This window comes from Dipodomys merriami, unplaced genomic scaffold (assembly GCF_024711535.1).
Source record: "Dipodomys merriami isolate MVZ:Mamm:240054 unplaced genomic scaffold, mDipMer1.0.p SCAF_16, whole genome shotgun sequence".
Classification (NCBI taxonomy): Eukaryota; Metazoa; Chordata; class Mammalia; order Rodentia; family Heteromyidae; genus Dipodomys; species Dipodomys merriami.
In genome coordinates this window covers 10,512,808-10,525,802 of record NW_027202937.1, presented here as the reverse complement: position 1 = coordinate 10,525,802, position 12,995 = coordinate 10,512,808, and the positions used below count along the sequence as shown (strand labels likewise).

The 12,995-nt window shown below is 55.4% G+C and overlaps 3 protein-coding genes across 4 annotated transcripts; all 3 read left to right on the top strand.

The window, feature by feature from the left end:
- Positions 1 to 25: 25 nt before the first annotated feature.
- Positions 26 to 3,744, top strand: Slc39a7 (solute carrier family 39 member 7). The gene is made up of 8 exons (XM_070024002.1): positions 26 to 127; positions 440 to 848; positions 936 to 1,104; positions 1,261 to 1,320; positions 1,446 to 1,586; positions 1,711 to 1,857; positions 2,065 to 2,261; positions 2,921 to 3,744. Exons 2-8 carry the CDS (start codon positions 444 to 446, stop codon positions 3,191 to 3,193), a joined length of 1,392 nt encoding a protein of 463 aa, XP_069880103.1. The 5' UTR covers positions 26 to 127; positions 440 to 443; the 3' UTR covers positions 3,194 to 3,744.
- Positions 3,745 to 3,942: 198 nt separating this feature from the next.
- Positions 3,943 to 6,068, top strand: Hsd17b8 (hydroxysteroid 17-beta dehydrogenase 8). Of its 2 annotated transcripts, XM_070024005.1 has the most exons (9): positions 3,943 to 4,008; positions 4,189 to 4,406; positions 4,513 to 4,629; positions 4,736 to 4,828; positions 4,927 to 5,012; positions 5,113 to 5,197; positions 5,394 to 5,436; positions 5,608 to 5,682; positions 5,875 to 6,068. In XM_070024005.1, exons 1-9 carry the CDS (start codon positions 3,963 to 3,965, stop codon positions 5,889 to 5,891), a joined length of 780 nt encoding a protein of 259 aa, XP_069880106.1. In that variant the 5' UTR covers positions 3,943 to 3,962; the 3' UTR covers positions 5,892 to 6,068. The 2 variants fall into 2 exon arrangements, with proteins under 2 accessions (XP_069880106.1, XP_069880104.1); XM_070024003.1 differs by lacking the exon at positions 5,394 to 5,436.
- A 1,641-nt stretch (positions 6,069 to 7,709) lies between these two features.
- Positions 7,710 to 12,342, top strand: Ring1 (ring finger protein 1). Its single transcript, XM_070023999.1, has 7 exons — positions 7,710 to 7,859; positions 7,967 to 8,096; positions 9,430 to 9,590; positions 9,717 to 9,932; positions 10,797 to 11,186; positions 11,314 to 11,584; positions 11,925 to 12,342. The coding sequence occupies exons 2-7, from the start codon at positions 8,019 to 8,021 to the stop codon at positions 12,024 to 12,026; spliced, it is 1,218 nt and encodes a 405-aa protein (XP_069880100.1). The 5' UTR covers positions 7,710 to 7,859; positions 7,967 to 8,018; the 3' UTR covers positions 12,027 to 12,342.
- The last annotated feature ends 653 nt before the right edge of the window (positions 12,343 to 12,995 follow it).

Below are 12,995 nucleotides of genomic sequence, written 5' to 3'. Positions count from 1 at the left end.
GGCCAGTGCTGCCATCTTGGTAAAGGTATGGGGACGGAGCCAGAACGGAACTTCCTGCTCTCGCGCGAACTAGCGGCGTGACTGCCACGTCCGAGCAAGCCGGGAAAGAGAGACTGTCCCGGAGCCGGTGAGAATTCCTTGCTTTTTCCCCGACCTGCCCTTTTCCAGGCCTGCCTTTTCCCCATCTGACAGGTCATAGAGACGAACGCCCAGAGAGTCCATAAAGTGGCAGATCAAAGGCTGAAGCGGTGGTCTGGGGGCCTCGAGGGCCTGCAGACGGGAAAGGGGTTCGGGATAAAGAGAACAATGTGGGTGGGAACGGAGCAGAATGGGGGTGCGGTCCTTTGAGGTACCTGGAGGGCACGAGCAGAGTAAAGCAGACCCCGTGTAGGTAGCGTTGAGGGTCAAGTGAAGTCATTATCTCTGTCCCTCTGGTCAGCGAGATGGCCAGGGGCCTGCGGACCTCCCACTGGGTGGCCGTGGGACTGCTGACCTGGGCCACCCTGGGGCTGCTGGTAGCCGGACACGGGGGTCATGGTGACCTGCACAAGGAGGTGGAAGAGGACTTCCATGGCCACAGACACTCACATGAGGATTTCCACCATGGACACAGCCATGCCCACGGCCACGGCCACACACACGAGAGCATCTGGCATGGGCATACCCACGGTCACGACCATGGACATTCACATGAGGATTTGCACCATGGCCATAGCCATGGCCACTCCCACGGGAGCCTCCACCACAGCGGACATGGACATGACCATGGACATAGCCACGGAGGCTATAGAGAGTCTGGGGTTCCAGACACCAAGCACAACCTGGATACTGTTACCCTCTGGGCCTATGTGAGTCCCCAGGGGATGGGAGAGAGGGACTGGTTTCGGGTTGGTGGAAAACTGTGCAACATTTAATTCCTGATTCTCCTTTATCAGGCACTGGGGGCCACAGTGCTGATTTCTGCCGCTCCATTTTTTGTACTCTTCCTCATCCCAGTGGAATCAAACTCCCCCAGGCATCGATCTCTGCTCCAGATCTTGCTCAGTTTTGCTTCGGGGGGACTCCTAGGTGATGCCTTCCTACACCTTATTCCTCATGCTCTGGGTAAGTAACCTGTGGACTCTACCTTAAAGTTTAAACTATTTTATTCTCTGATTTTAAAAAAAAGATATTTTTCATTTGTCATTCCTGACTTTCTCTAAAAACATATCCCTTCAGTCAGGGATGTGTAGCAGCCTTTTTTTCCCCTCCTTCCTACAGAACCACATTCTCACCACACTCTGGAGCAGCCTGGGCCTGGACATGGACACTCTCACAGTGGTGAGGAAGAGGAGATGGGTAGAGAAGTTGGAGTTCTGGGAAAAGTCTATCTCTTATTCTTTGCCTCCTTGAGAAGAAATCTGGAATCCACAATTCCCTTAATGTCTCAATGCTTCTGTTCCCAGGCCAGGGCCCTATTCTCTCTGTGGGGCTATGGGTACTCAGTGGAATTGTAGCCTTCCTTGTGGTAGAGAAGTTTGTGAGACATGTGAAAGGAGGACACGGACACAGTCATGGACATGGCAGTCATGGGCATGGAAGTCATGGTAAGCCTAGGAACACTTTTGCTGAAAGCCACTTTGCCTGCCCCAGAAAGCACTCATAGCATCCCTTGAGAATATGGCAAGAGATCCCTGACCCCACCTCTGACCAACCCCTTCTTTCCCTTAGAGTGTTCTTCAAAGGAGAAGACCAGCTCAGAGGAAGAAGAAAAGGAAAACAAGGAAAGAGGGGGCTTGCGAAAGAGGAAAAGAGGGAGCATAGAGCCCAAAGATGGGCAAGTAAAATCTCAGAACCCTGAAGAAAAAACAGGCTCAGGTAGGAGAACAGGGTTAGGGATAAGTTTGGGCAAGGGCTATCACTGAATTGCATATAATATGTACTGTGGGTAATGACAGATGTCTGGGAAACACTAAAAGTCTCTATGTAAAGTGGTCCCTGAGGGGAAATAGGAGAATGGCTGATCAGAATGGGGTGGAGGTGATAGATGCCTATTATCATTTTGTCCTCTTTTTCCTGTATAAGACCTGCGTGTGTCCGGGTACTTGAATCTGGCTGCTGACTTGGCACACAACTTCACGGATGGTCTGGCCATTGGTGCTTCCTTTCGAGCGGGCAGAGGACTTGGGATCCTGACTACAATGACTGTCTTGTTACATGAAGTGCCCCATGAGATTGGAGACTTTGCCATCTTGGTGCAGTCTGGCTGCAGCAAAAAACAGGTTGGCATTAATATAAATGTAGTTGCTTCCAACCTTCTGTGCCTGCTCACTTATCCAAAACCCAAAATGTCTCTCAATAGTTTCAAACGCTTAGTACTTCTTCCAGCAACAAGTCCTCTAGAAGTGAGGACAAATAGTATCTTTTTTGTCCTGTAGTTCAGTATTTCTTGAACTTTGGTACACATGAGCACATCTGCACACACATACGCTGCTATATCAAGATCCATAGAACTTCTTTTGATCCCTTAGAATTGTCAGGAGCTAGGCACTGGTGACTTGGGCCTATAAGCCTAGCTACTCAGGAGGCTGAGAGCTGAGGTTCAAAGCTAGAGCCTGGGCAGAACAGTTCCCATGAGACTCTTATCTCCAATTAACCACTCAAAAACCAGAAGTGGAGCTGTGGCTAAAAGTGGTAGAGTGCTAGCCCTGTGCAAGAGAGCTCAGGGACAGTGCCCAGGCCCTAAGTTCAAGTCCCACAACTGCCAAAAAGAATTTATTTTTCAGGAAATGTCTATTCTAGAGCCCTGCTGTCTTTCCCTAGCTTTTTAGTCTCCAAAATCATGGACGTTACACCTATACAACTATACCCCACCCATCACATAAGCCACTGATAATCTTTAGCTGTTGGTGAGTGCCCTCTCTCTCTTTCTGCCCACTAGGCAATGCGTCTACAATTGCTGACAGCAATAGGAGCGCTGGCAGGCACGGCTTGTGCTCTGCTCACTGAAGGAGGAGCAGTGGGCAGTGAAGTTGCAAGTGGTGCAGGTCCTGGCTGGGTTCTGCCATTCACTGCAGGTGGCTTTATCTATGTAGCAACTGTATCTGTGTTGCCTGAGCTGTTAAGGGAAGCATCACCATTACAGTCACTTCTGGAGGTGCTGGGGCTTCTGGGAGGAGTTGTTATGATGGTTGTGATTGCCCACTTTGAGTGAGCAATCGAGTGAGAGGGGGAATAAGCCCCCTTACCCCTGCCCTAAGCTATTACCCCTATCTCTTAAGTCAGGGGTCTATGGCAGTTGGGGGCCCTGTCTTTGGCATTGAGGCCTTCAACGTTTGGCAGTCTTAAAAGAAGCTGTAGAGGTGAGGAGAGGCCAGAGGGACCAAAGTGTTGGGCATTGCACAGCCATATTGTTGGTTTGGAAAGGGTAGATGGGACAATGAAGGCTGAAATAAAAGTAGCCTACCTGGTGCCCTCTACCCCACTTATTCTCAGAGGACCAAGCTGCCACACACAAGGCTCTCCAAGATCCATTCCCACTCCCACCGGTTAGTGAAGGCTTCTGGGAAAGAGGAGCCAGGGGTAAACATCAAAACATCAATCGTGTGTCCCGATTTGGGAGTGATTGGGGGTGGGCATGGGAAGGGGTTAGTAATCTCATGGCCTGATTTTTTTTTGTTTGTTTCTATTCATTTTATATCACTGTTTGAATTGAAGGGGAGGGAGGGGGTGCCCGGAAATAAAGTCCTTGGATCTTCCGCCCTATATGCAGTCTTTGTCTTTTTTGGGGAAATAGGGCCCCTTTTCTCCCACACCCTAAGTCCCAAAGCTCCTGCGTGCAACCACGCCCCCGCGGTGGGAGGTCCGCCAGCGCTGGTGGCCGCAGTCGGCCTATGGCTGGTCCCGCTTTGATTGGCTCTGGCCACGCCTCCCCTGAGCTCCTATTGGCTGCGGCCTCGGGGTCCGCCCTCTCCCACCTCGCCATGGCGTCTCAGCTCCGGCTTGGCTCTGCGCTGGCTTTGGTCACAGGTTGAGGGGTCCTCTCCCAAGGTGGGGTGGGGTGCTTTGAAGTGATGTCAACGGATATGCTCACAGACCTCGAAAGGCCTGTGATCTCTGACCCCTTGTCAAAATTTTAGTAACTTTGCGCTGCGTGACCTCTGACCCGGTCCGCTGCTCTCCCCCGACCCCGCGTGTTCTCCGTCTTAGGTGCGGGTAGCGGCATTGGCCGCGCGGTCAGCGTGCGCCTGGCCCGGGAGGGGGCCGCCGTGGCCGCCTGCGATCTGGACCAGGCAGCGGCCCGGGAGACCGTGGGACTGCTAGGAGGACCGGGAAGTGAAAAGGGGGCGCCCGGCGGGAACCACACTGCCTTCCAGGCTGACGTGTCTGAGACCACGACTGCCAGGCGCCTGCTAGAGCAAGTGCAGGTGAACCCGGCAGCCTGGCTCCTTGCTCGCTGGGAGCTCTACCAGGCCTCACTCCCCCTGGCTCTTTGTGGCGTCGTGGTGTGTAACCTCCCCCTCCCTCCTATAGGCCTGCTTTTCTCGCCCGCCATCTGTCGTTGTGTCCTGTGCAGGCATCACCCGGGATGAGTTTCTGCTCCGCATGTCTGAAGATGACTGGGACAAAGTCATAGCTGTCAACCTCAAGGTGGTGACTTCTGAACCTGACTTCTGCTTCCCACCAGCCTGGGGAGGGACTTGGAGGGCTGTCATCCCAGCTGATCTGTTTTTACCTTCTTGCCCTCTTTTGCCAGGGCATCTTTTTAGTCACTCAGGCTGCAGCCCAAGCCTTGGTGTCCAGTGGTTGCCATGGCTCCATCATCAACATTAGTAGCATCGTTGCAAAGGTTAGGTGGAGCTGGGACCTGGTCAGCCAGGCAAGTGGGCACAGGGAGAAAAGTCAATCCTTGAGACTCCTGACTCCACATCTCTAACTCACCTGTAGGTGGGGAACATAGGGCAGACAAACTATGCTGCGTCCAAGGCAGGAGTGGTAGGGCTGACCCAGTCCGCAGCCCGGGAACTCGGACGGTGGGTACCCACCTGAGCTTACCGGAGTATCTTTCGTGCAGTGGTCTGAGGGAGGGGTCGGTGTCCTCTCCAGAGTGAGTAACCACTCTCCCTTCCACAGATATGGGATCCGCTGTAACTCTGTCCTCCCAGGGTTCATTACAACACCTATGACACAGAAAATACCACAGAAAGTAAAGGACAAGGTAGGATACTGTAAGTGGAAGGCAGAATGGGTCAGAGACCCAACCTCTCTGAGCCTGAGAGAGAGAGAATACTTGCTAGCATTCGGTAAGTGTTCAATAAATATATGAAGGATAAAGACAAAAGAAAAAGTAACTGACTCAGTCTTCAAAAAAAAAATTTCCATGGAAGAAACTTGCACTCAGTGTTTCCTGACAGGTGAATGGAATAATCCCAATGGGACACTTCGGGAATCCTGAGGGTGAGCACCAAGTGGTGAGGGGCCAAATGAAGAAGTCCCCAAATTTGTGGACTGAGAGTCTCTCACCAGGATTTGGGGCTGGCAGTTGTATTTGGGGCTGGGGGGAATATGGCTACCTTGGGTCTGTGGGAAGTGGGTGCCTACTCCTTATCATTCACACCATTCCCTTAGATGTGGCAAATGTGGTTGCATTCTTGGCATCTGAAGACAGCGGATACATCACAGGGGCCTCCGTGGAAGTCTCTGGTATGAGGCCATTGTAGGGAGCAAGAGGGCAGAGAAGTGGAACCCAGACCGTATTTTTAAAAGCAAATAAGGGGAGTCTGGAGCAACCGAGAAGGGCAGAGGTGTCCTCGGCCAGGGACAGATCTGGGTACTCCCCCTCAGCCATGTACTTCTCTACCCATGCCGCTATCCAAATGTTTCTTCCCTTCCCAGGAGGGCTTTTCATGTAACTGCTTCAAGGACCCTGGACTCTGCTCACTCCCCCACCACTGTGCCTGGCCTCCTGCTGATGAGGACGCTAAGTTCCCAGGCTACAAAAGGGGTGGCAGTGTATGGCTGGGGAATGCTGAATATGGGAGGCAGGGGTGCTTGTGACCCTAATAAATTCCAAATCCTCTTCCCTGCCACCTCCGGTTCTTCTTGTGTCCAAACCCTCAGACCCTTCCCCACCTCCCCCCTCTCTCCCTTTCCCGAAGGATTGTTCCCTTTCACTGCCTGGTCTCCCAGGGCAACCCCCGCCGCCGGGTGTGAGAGGAAAGAGTGTATGTCACTGTGTATGCCTGACACTCTGGGTCTTTTTGGAGGAAGGGGTTTCTGCCCCACCCCACCCCCCTCCACTGGTTCTGCAGTGCCGGTCCCCTTCCCCCAACTGCTTGGGTCCTTATGGCCCCCAAGGGTGGTTTGTTCTTAGCCCCATCCTGGTGTCCAGTCTGGTCTTAGAAGGGGGTCTTGGAACAGGTGGCCCTCCCCCACCCTCTCCTTTCAGTTCCCCCTCCCCTTTCTCTCCACCTTACAATAGCTGCAGCCGGCCTGGGGTCGGATGGGGGGGATTAGGGGAGGGGGCCAGGATTAGGGGAATGGACCAGCCGATGAAAGGGGCTGGAGGAGAGCAGAAGGGAGGGGGCTGGGAGGAGGAGGAAGGGGAGGGGGTCCGCGCTAATCGACACTGGCGCCCACATAAGGACTGGCCACGGACTGAAGAAGACAGGGAAGTAGGGGGGAACTGGGGTGGGAGGAGAAGGGACCCACTGCTGACTTGTCCCGGAGAGAGGCCACCCCCTGGCAGCCATAGCCCAAGTCCGGAAGCCCCCGTTCAGGCTGGTGGGGAAAGAAGGCCGGGCACGATCTCTTCTTTCCCTGGATGCCTTGTAATTCCTTGCCCTCAATGGGGATCGCCGGGCTCCTTCCTCTCCTCTCTCCTCTCTGCTCTCTTCCGCTACTCCAGAGTCCTGAAAAGGCTTCTGTCCACTTTCCACGCCAGACATCCCGCCCCGTGTGTCCCCCACTCACGCGCACGGCCCCCGTCCCCATTGGGGGCCCCATCTTGTGCGTGTGTCCCCGCTTCCCCGCTTCCGCGTGGTGTCTCCATTCCCCGTCCTCCCGCGCGCCTCCCTCCCCCGCCCGGGCCGCGGCTCTTGATTGTCCAAACGCAATTCTCGAGTCTATGGCTCCGGCCGAGAGTTGGGTCTGGACGTCCCGAGCCGCCGCCCCCAAACCTCGAGGGGAGAGGGGGTCGGAGGGCCCAGGGAGAGGCGAAGCGGAGGACGGCACGGGGTCCCGCGGCAGTGCGGGGAGCCCCGGGGCACTTCGGCACCCGGTGGCATTCGGGGGACCCAAGGGTTCAAGTGGCCGGCGACCTTTCGCCGCTTCCTTTCCCCCTCCCCACCCGGGATCCCAGGCTGGGGCTGAGGGAGCCGGGTGAGGGCGAGACCCCAAGGCCGTAAGGGACGCCGACGGGGAGGTGGCCCGTTCCCGGGGCACCCCGTCCCCCCCCCCGGGTCCCCCGATGCCGGGCCCCGCCCTCCGGAGCGGAGGCCGGGGGTGAGCCCGGGGCATGGGGGGGTGGAGGGGGGCTGGCCGCGGGGCAGTGCTCGCCGGGCGCCAAGACCGCGGCCCCCACGCGGGCCGGGATCGCGGGGCGCCGGCTCCTCGGCGGGGCCCGTGCGTCTCCGGGGCGGGGGAGCCCCGGCGTCCACGTCGCAGCCACCCGCGCCGTGAGTGGCGGGTGACGTCCCGGCGGGGGGAGGGGCGGGCGGAAGTGACGTCGGCTCGGGCCCGGCCATGGCGGCGGCGGCGGCGGCGGCGGCGGGAGCTACTGTCTGAGCAGAATCGGCGGGCCGAGCCGAGTCGGCCCCGGAGCCTGGGCCTAGAAGAGGCGCGGCGGCGGCTGCGGCGCGGGCGCGGACGGCCGGAGCTGGGTGAGGGGCCGCACCGGCGCGGGGCGGGGGCGCAGAGGGGAGCCGCGAGGGGCGGGGTCTGCTCGAGAGGCGGCCCCCCAACACCGCCTCCCGTTCCCCCTCCCCAGCCTTAGTCTCCTCCGCGGCGGAGCCCCGGTGGGGGGTCTGTGCCTGGTCGCCATGACGACGCCGGCGAATGCCCAGAATGCGAGCAAAACGTGGGAACTGAGCCTGTATGAGCTGCATCGGACCCCGCAGGTGACAGGGGCTCTCCCGTCCCGGCTCACCCCCCCTCCCGCCAAACCCCGAGCCACACACCCCGCCACACAGCTCCCTTTCCATTCTTTGCTCGATTCTGCAGACCCCCCCCACACCTACCTTTGAATCACCTTCATCTTTTTAAAGCACTTTCACATTTATCTCGTCTAATCTCCTTTGATCCTCAAAACAGCCATTCCAAGAGAGGAGGATCAAATATTACTCTTTAATGGAAAGATGGCAAACAGACAGCGAAAATGACCAGCATTGCCCCTCCGTTCAATGTTATGGGTCGGTGTTTACAAAACTCCCCTTGGATTGTTTATTTAAAGGGAAATTTCAGACCTCTCATCCGAATACCCTGATTCAGTAGTGTGTAGCGAGACCTCAGAAGCTGCGTTTGTAACAGGCACCCTAGAGTTCTGATGTAGGTAGCAGGAAGATCACACTTTTAGAAAATTCTAATAAGTTCTCCAAACCACAGATCTGCCATACCAACTCACCCCCCCACTCCCCCACCCCCGCCCCCTTAAGAGGCTTCCCACCAAACCAAACCTCAGAACCTCAGATCCTCCTATTCCAGAGCTCCTGCTCTTTTTCTTTTTTTCTATTTCCCCCCCCCTCTCTCTCCCCCTCTTCCTCTCCCTCTCTCTCTCCCTCTCTCTTCCTCTCTCTTCCTCTCCCCCCCCCCGCTGGTCCTAGAGCTTGAACTGGGCACTGTCCCAGTGCTCTGCCACTTGAGCCACAGCACCACTTCCAGCTTTTTCTGAGTAGTTTATTGGAGATAAGAGTCTCCTGGGGACTTTTCTACACTGTTTGGCTTCGAACTGCAATCCTCAGATCTCAGTCTCCTGAGTAGCTAGGATTACAGGCCCCACCCCAGGGGCCCTCAGAGCTCCTACTCTTAATGAGTCCTAATCCCTTCTGCTCTCCATTCTCTCAATGGCCCTTTCAGTCTTAGAATTCCTGTCTTTATCAATTGGTCAACATGGGTACACAGAGTCTGCTGTCTCTCCGAATTTCTCAAAATTCCTTTCTCATGAATTGCTTGCTTCCAAAATCCCTTTCCTGGGGCTGGGAAGATGGCTCAGTGGTAGAGCGCTTGCCTTGCATGCCTGAGGCCCTGGGTTCGATTCCTCAGCACCACATAAGCAAAAAGAAAAAAGCTGGAAGTGGTGCTGTGGCTCAAGTGGTAGAGCACTAGCCTTGAGCTGAAGAGCTGAGGGACAGCGCCCAGGCCCAGAGTTCAGGCCCCACAACCGGACCCAAAAACAAACAAACAAAAAATCCCTTTCCTCTCAACTCACCACCTTCCACTTGCTGATGCATCCAGGAAGCCATCATGGATGGCACAGAGATTGCGGTTTCCCCCCGATCGCTGCATTCGGAGCTCATGTGCCCTATCTGTCTGGACATGCTAAAGAATACCATGACCACCAAGGAGTGCCTCCACCGGTTCTGCTCTGACTGCATTGTCACAGCCCTGCGGAGCGGGTAATGACAGGGGCATCCTTGATGGGGTAAAGGGGCTTCCAAGTTGAGGTCCTGCTGCTGGTCTTGGTTTGGTCTGGACCTCCGTGCTCTGGGATTGACCACAGGGCTTCCTTTCTTTCATCTTAGGAACAAGGAGTGCCCTACCTGTCGAAAAAAACTGGTATCCAAGCGGTCCTTACGGCCAGACCCCAACTTTGATGCCCTGATCTCTAAGATTTATCCTAGCCGAGAGGAATATGAGGCCCATCAAGACAGAGTGCTCATCCGTCTCAGCCGCCTGCATAACCAGCAGGCGCTGAGCTCCAGCATTGAGGAGGGTCTGCGCATGCAGGCCATGCACAGGTGTGCGGGTCAGGAAAGAGGCCATACACACAGGGCTGGTGGGCGGGTCTGCAGGTCCAGTTCCTGGTACTGCCTTTGCTGCCTGCTAGCTTCTAAGATTTAGCATCCGAAGAGCTGACCACAGCCTGATTGTTAGGTGGAAGTCATGAATGTAAATTGAAGCTTCTTAGTAAATAACTGGCACTACTATTCTTAAGAAGAAAATAGCGCACCTTCTAACTTTCTAGAGGTTAGACTAGACTAGTGGAGTGATTTAGAGTATAAACTCTGGATTCATCCTACAGGAGATTAATTCACCTGGGTCAGACACTCTCTGTCTGGTTAAAAATGCAAACTATGGCCAGGCACTGGTGGCTTATGCCTGTAATCCTAGCTACTCAGGAGGCTGAGATCTGAGGACTGGTTTGAAGCCAGCCCAGGCAAGAAAGTCTCTGAGACATTTCCAGTAAACCACCAGAAAACTGGAAATGGTGCTATGGCTCAAAGTGTAGAGCGCTAGCCTTGAATAAAAGAGCTCAGGGAAAGTGCCCAGGCCCTGAGTTCAAGCCCTACTACCGACCAAAAAACCCCACAAACTGTGATTCAGGAGCTCCAGAGTGGGGCCTGGGAATCTGCATTCTGCAGGCTCTCGGGTAATACCTATGCATGTGGTTCTTGGACCATACTTTGAGAGCAAGCCCCTTGGTCTCAAGTTACTGAACCTCTCAAAGTATGTTTCCTCAGCTGTAAAATAGAGATAAACATGGGGTACTTGGTAGATTGTTAGTGTTTAGTAAGTATTAGTGTCATCCTTAGAATTCCCCTGATTTCTCAAGTTCAGAGTCCAAACCTGTGATCCTTCGCACTTTTTACTTGTTTCTACAGGGCCCAGCGAGTGAGGCGGCCGATGCCTGGGTCAGATCAGACCACAACAATGAGTGGGGGGGAAGGAGAGCCCGGGGAGGGAGAAGGGGATGGAGAAGATGTGAGCTCAGACTCTGCCCCCGACTCTGCCCCAGGCCCTGCTCCCAAGAGACCCCGCGGAGGGGGCGCAGGAGGCAGCAGTGTAGGGACAGGGGGAGGTGGTACTGGCGGAGTGGGCGGGGGTGCTGGTTCTGAAGACTCTGGTGACCGGGGAGGCACTTTGGGAGGGGGAACCCTGGGCCCTCCAAGCCCTCCTGGGGCCCCTAGTCCTCCTGAGCCAGGTGGAGAAATTGAGCTCGTGTTCCGGCCCCACCCTCTGCTTGTGGAGAAGGGAGAATACTGCCAGACTAGGTGAGAAGCCCTGTCTTTCAAGATTTCCATCAGAAGAAACCCTAACCCAGGGGCCCCTCTGGGAAGATCCTCTCTTTTCCATTTGAGGCCTTTTTGTGCCCTAAACCTGCCCTGTCCCCACCCCTAGGTATGTGAAGACCACCGGGAACGCCACGGTGGACCATCTCTCCAAGTACCTGGCCCTCCGCATTGCCCTTGAGCGGAGGCAGCAACAGGAAGCGGGCGAGCCCGGGGGGCCTGGAGGGGGCGCTCCTGACACTGGTGGACCTGATGCGGGTGGGGGGGAAGGTGGGGGTGCTGGAGGTGACGGTCCGGAGGAGCCTGCTTTGCCTAGCCTGGAGGGTGTCAGCGAAAAGCAGTACACCATCTACATCGCACCTGGAGGGGGCGCCTTCACGGTGAGAGCCGCTGAGGGCCAGAAAGAGGGGATGGGGGTAAGGTGGGGGGGGCGGGGAGCAGTAAGAAGGGACGGGAGGAGAAGGAGAACAGTAAGGGGGTGGCAGGGAAAGGTGACTTGGGACCACACAACCCCAAGCCTGACCTAACTCAGCAAACCCTCCTTTTGCTCTCCGCTCCTCCCCCTCCCTGCTCTGTTTTTCTCTCATTACTATCTGTACCCCCACTTTGCCCCACCCCTTTTTATCCCTTTTTCTTTCCTTCTCCCTGCTTTCCCATCCCTTTTCCATCTTCACCTTTCCTCTCTCCTCCCCCTGCTTCCCCCTTCAACCACCTCTCTAGACGCTGAACGGCTCACTGACCCTGGAGCTGGTGAATGAGAAGTTCTGGAAGGTGTCCCGGCCACTGGAGCTCTGCTATGCTCCCACTAAGGATCCAAAGTGACCCCCCCGCAAGGGGACAGCCAGAGGAGAGGGACTGCGGGGTATCCCTGGGCCCTGGCCTACCCCTCCAGCTTCTTTGTTTCCCAATGCCCCCCTGCCCTGCCAGCCAGCAAGAGGACAGAATGAGGACAAGTGGCTTTTATACAAAATATCTATATCAGATTCTTCTATATTGTACAGAGTGACACACGCACCGCATCTACTGCCTTTTCTATGGCCCCCACCCCTCAGCCACACCGTGTGGCTGATGGGAAGGAGGGAAAACCTGCCCTTCACACCCTCTACCGACAACAAATTTGCTTTTTTCCTCTTTGAAACCTGCAGTTCTCTGTGTGTGTTTATCAGGGGATGGACAAGGAAAAAAAAAATGACTGGGGAGGGAGACGTAGAAAACACAGAACCGGCCTTAGAAATGGGGAAGCAACGTCGAAAGTCATTCACAGGGTGTCATCTCCATCTCTCCCAACCTCCAAGTTGGAAGATATGGAGGAAAGTAGGGAAGGTGGACTGAAATCCAGCTTCCACGCCCAGAGCAGACTTGTAAAGGCTGAAGGGAAAGTAATGCTCCCAAAGGAAATAACTTGTCATGTGAAGAAGTCAGGTTCTAGAGCTGGAAAGAGGAGAGGAGGGGAGGTAGAGAGGGCTTCCTGAAGCTTCTCCTCTGCATCCTGGCCACTCCACCTGTCTAGGGTAGAGACTGACAGCACTGGGGACTACAATTCCCAGGAGCCCACAGTCTCTGCCTGCCCAGGCTATGGCAAAAGGGCCAGAGTTGAATATCACACACAGGGCTGGGGAAATGGAGCACACTGACCCCATCCAGGTCAGTGCTCAGCAACTGGAGAGGACAAACTGCACTTCCATGAATCTCTCCAAGCTTCACTTCTGTTTTTGCTGCCCTTGGCACCCCTGCCCAGAGCAGCAAGAGGTGCAGGTGAAGTCAGCCTGGCTTCTCAATTCTGCAGACTCG

Bases quoted from the DNA above. Each gene is read 5' to 3' on its own strand.
- Slc39a7 (XM_070024002.1), top strand. From the start codon at position 444: ATGGCCAGGGGCCTGCGGACCTCCCACTGGGTGGCCGTGGGACTGCTG. The intron at 1,105-1,260 runs GTAAGTAACCTG...TCCTTCCTACAG, and splicing joins CCTTATTCCTCATGCTCTGG to AACCACATTCTCACCACACT. The intron at 1,321-1,445 runs GTGAGGAAGAGG...TTCTGTTCCCAG, and splicing joins ACATGGACACTCTCACAGTG to GCCAGGGCCCTATTCTCTCT.
- Hsd17b8 (XM_070024003.1), top strand. From the start codon at position 3,963: ATGGCGTCTCAGCTCCGGCTTGGCTCTGCGCTGGCTTTGGTCACAG. The intron at 4,009-4,188 runs GTTGAGGGGTCC...TCTCCGTCTTAG, and splicing joins TGCGCTGGCTTTGGTCACAG to GTGCGGGTAGCGGCATTGGC. The intron at 4,407-4,512 runs GTGAACCCGGCA...TCCCTCCTATAG, and splicing joins GCCTGCTAGAGCAAGTGCAG to GCCTGCTTTTCTCGCCCGCC.
- Ring1 (XM_070023999.1), top strand. From the start codon at position 8,019: ATGACGACGCCGGCGAATGCCCAGAATGCGAGCAAAACGTGGGAACTG. The intron at 8,097-9,429 runs GTGACAGGGGCT...TGATGCATCCAG, and splicing joins AGCTGCATCGGACCCCGCAG to GAAGCCATCATGGATGGCAC. The intron at 11,187-11,313 runs GTGAGAAGCCCT...CCCCACCCCTAG, and splicing joins GGAGAATACTGCCAGACTAG to GTATGTGAAGACCACCGGGA.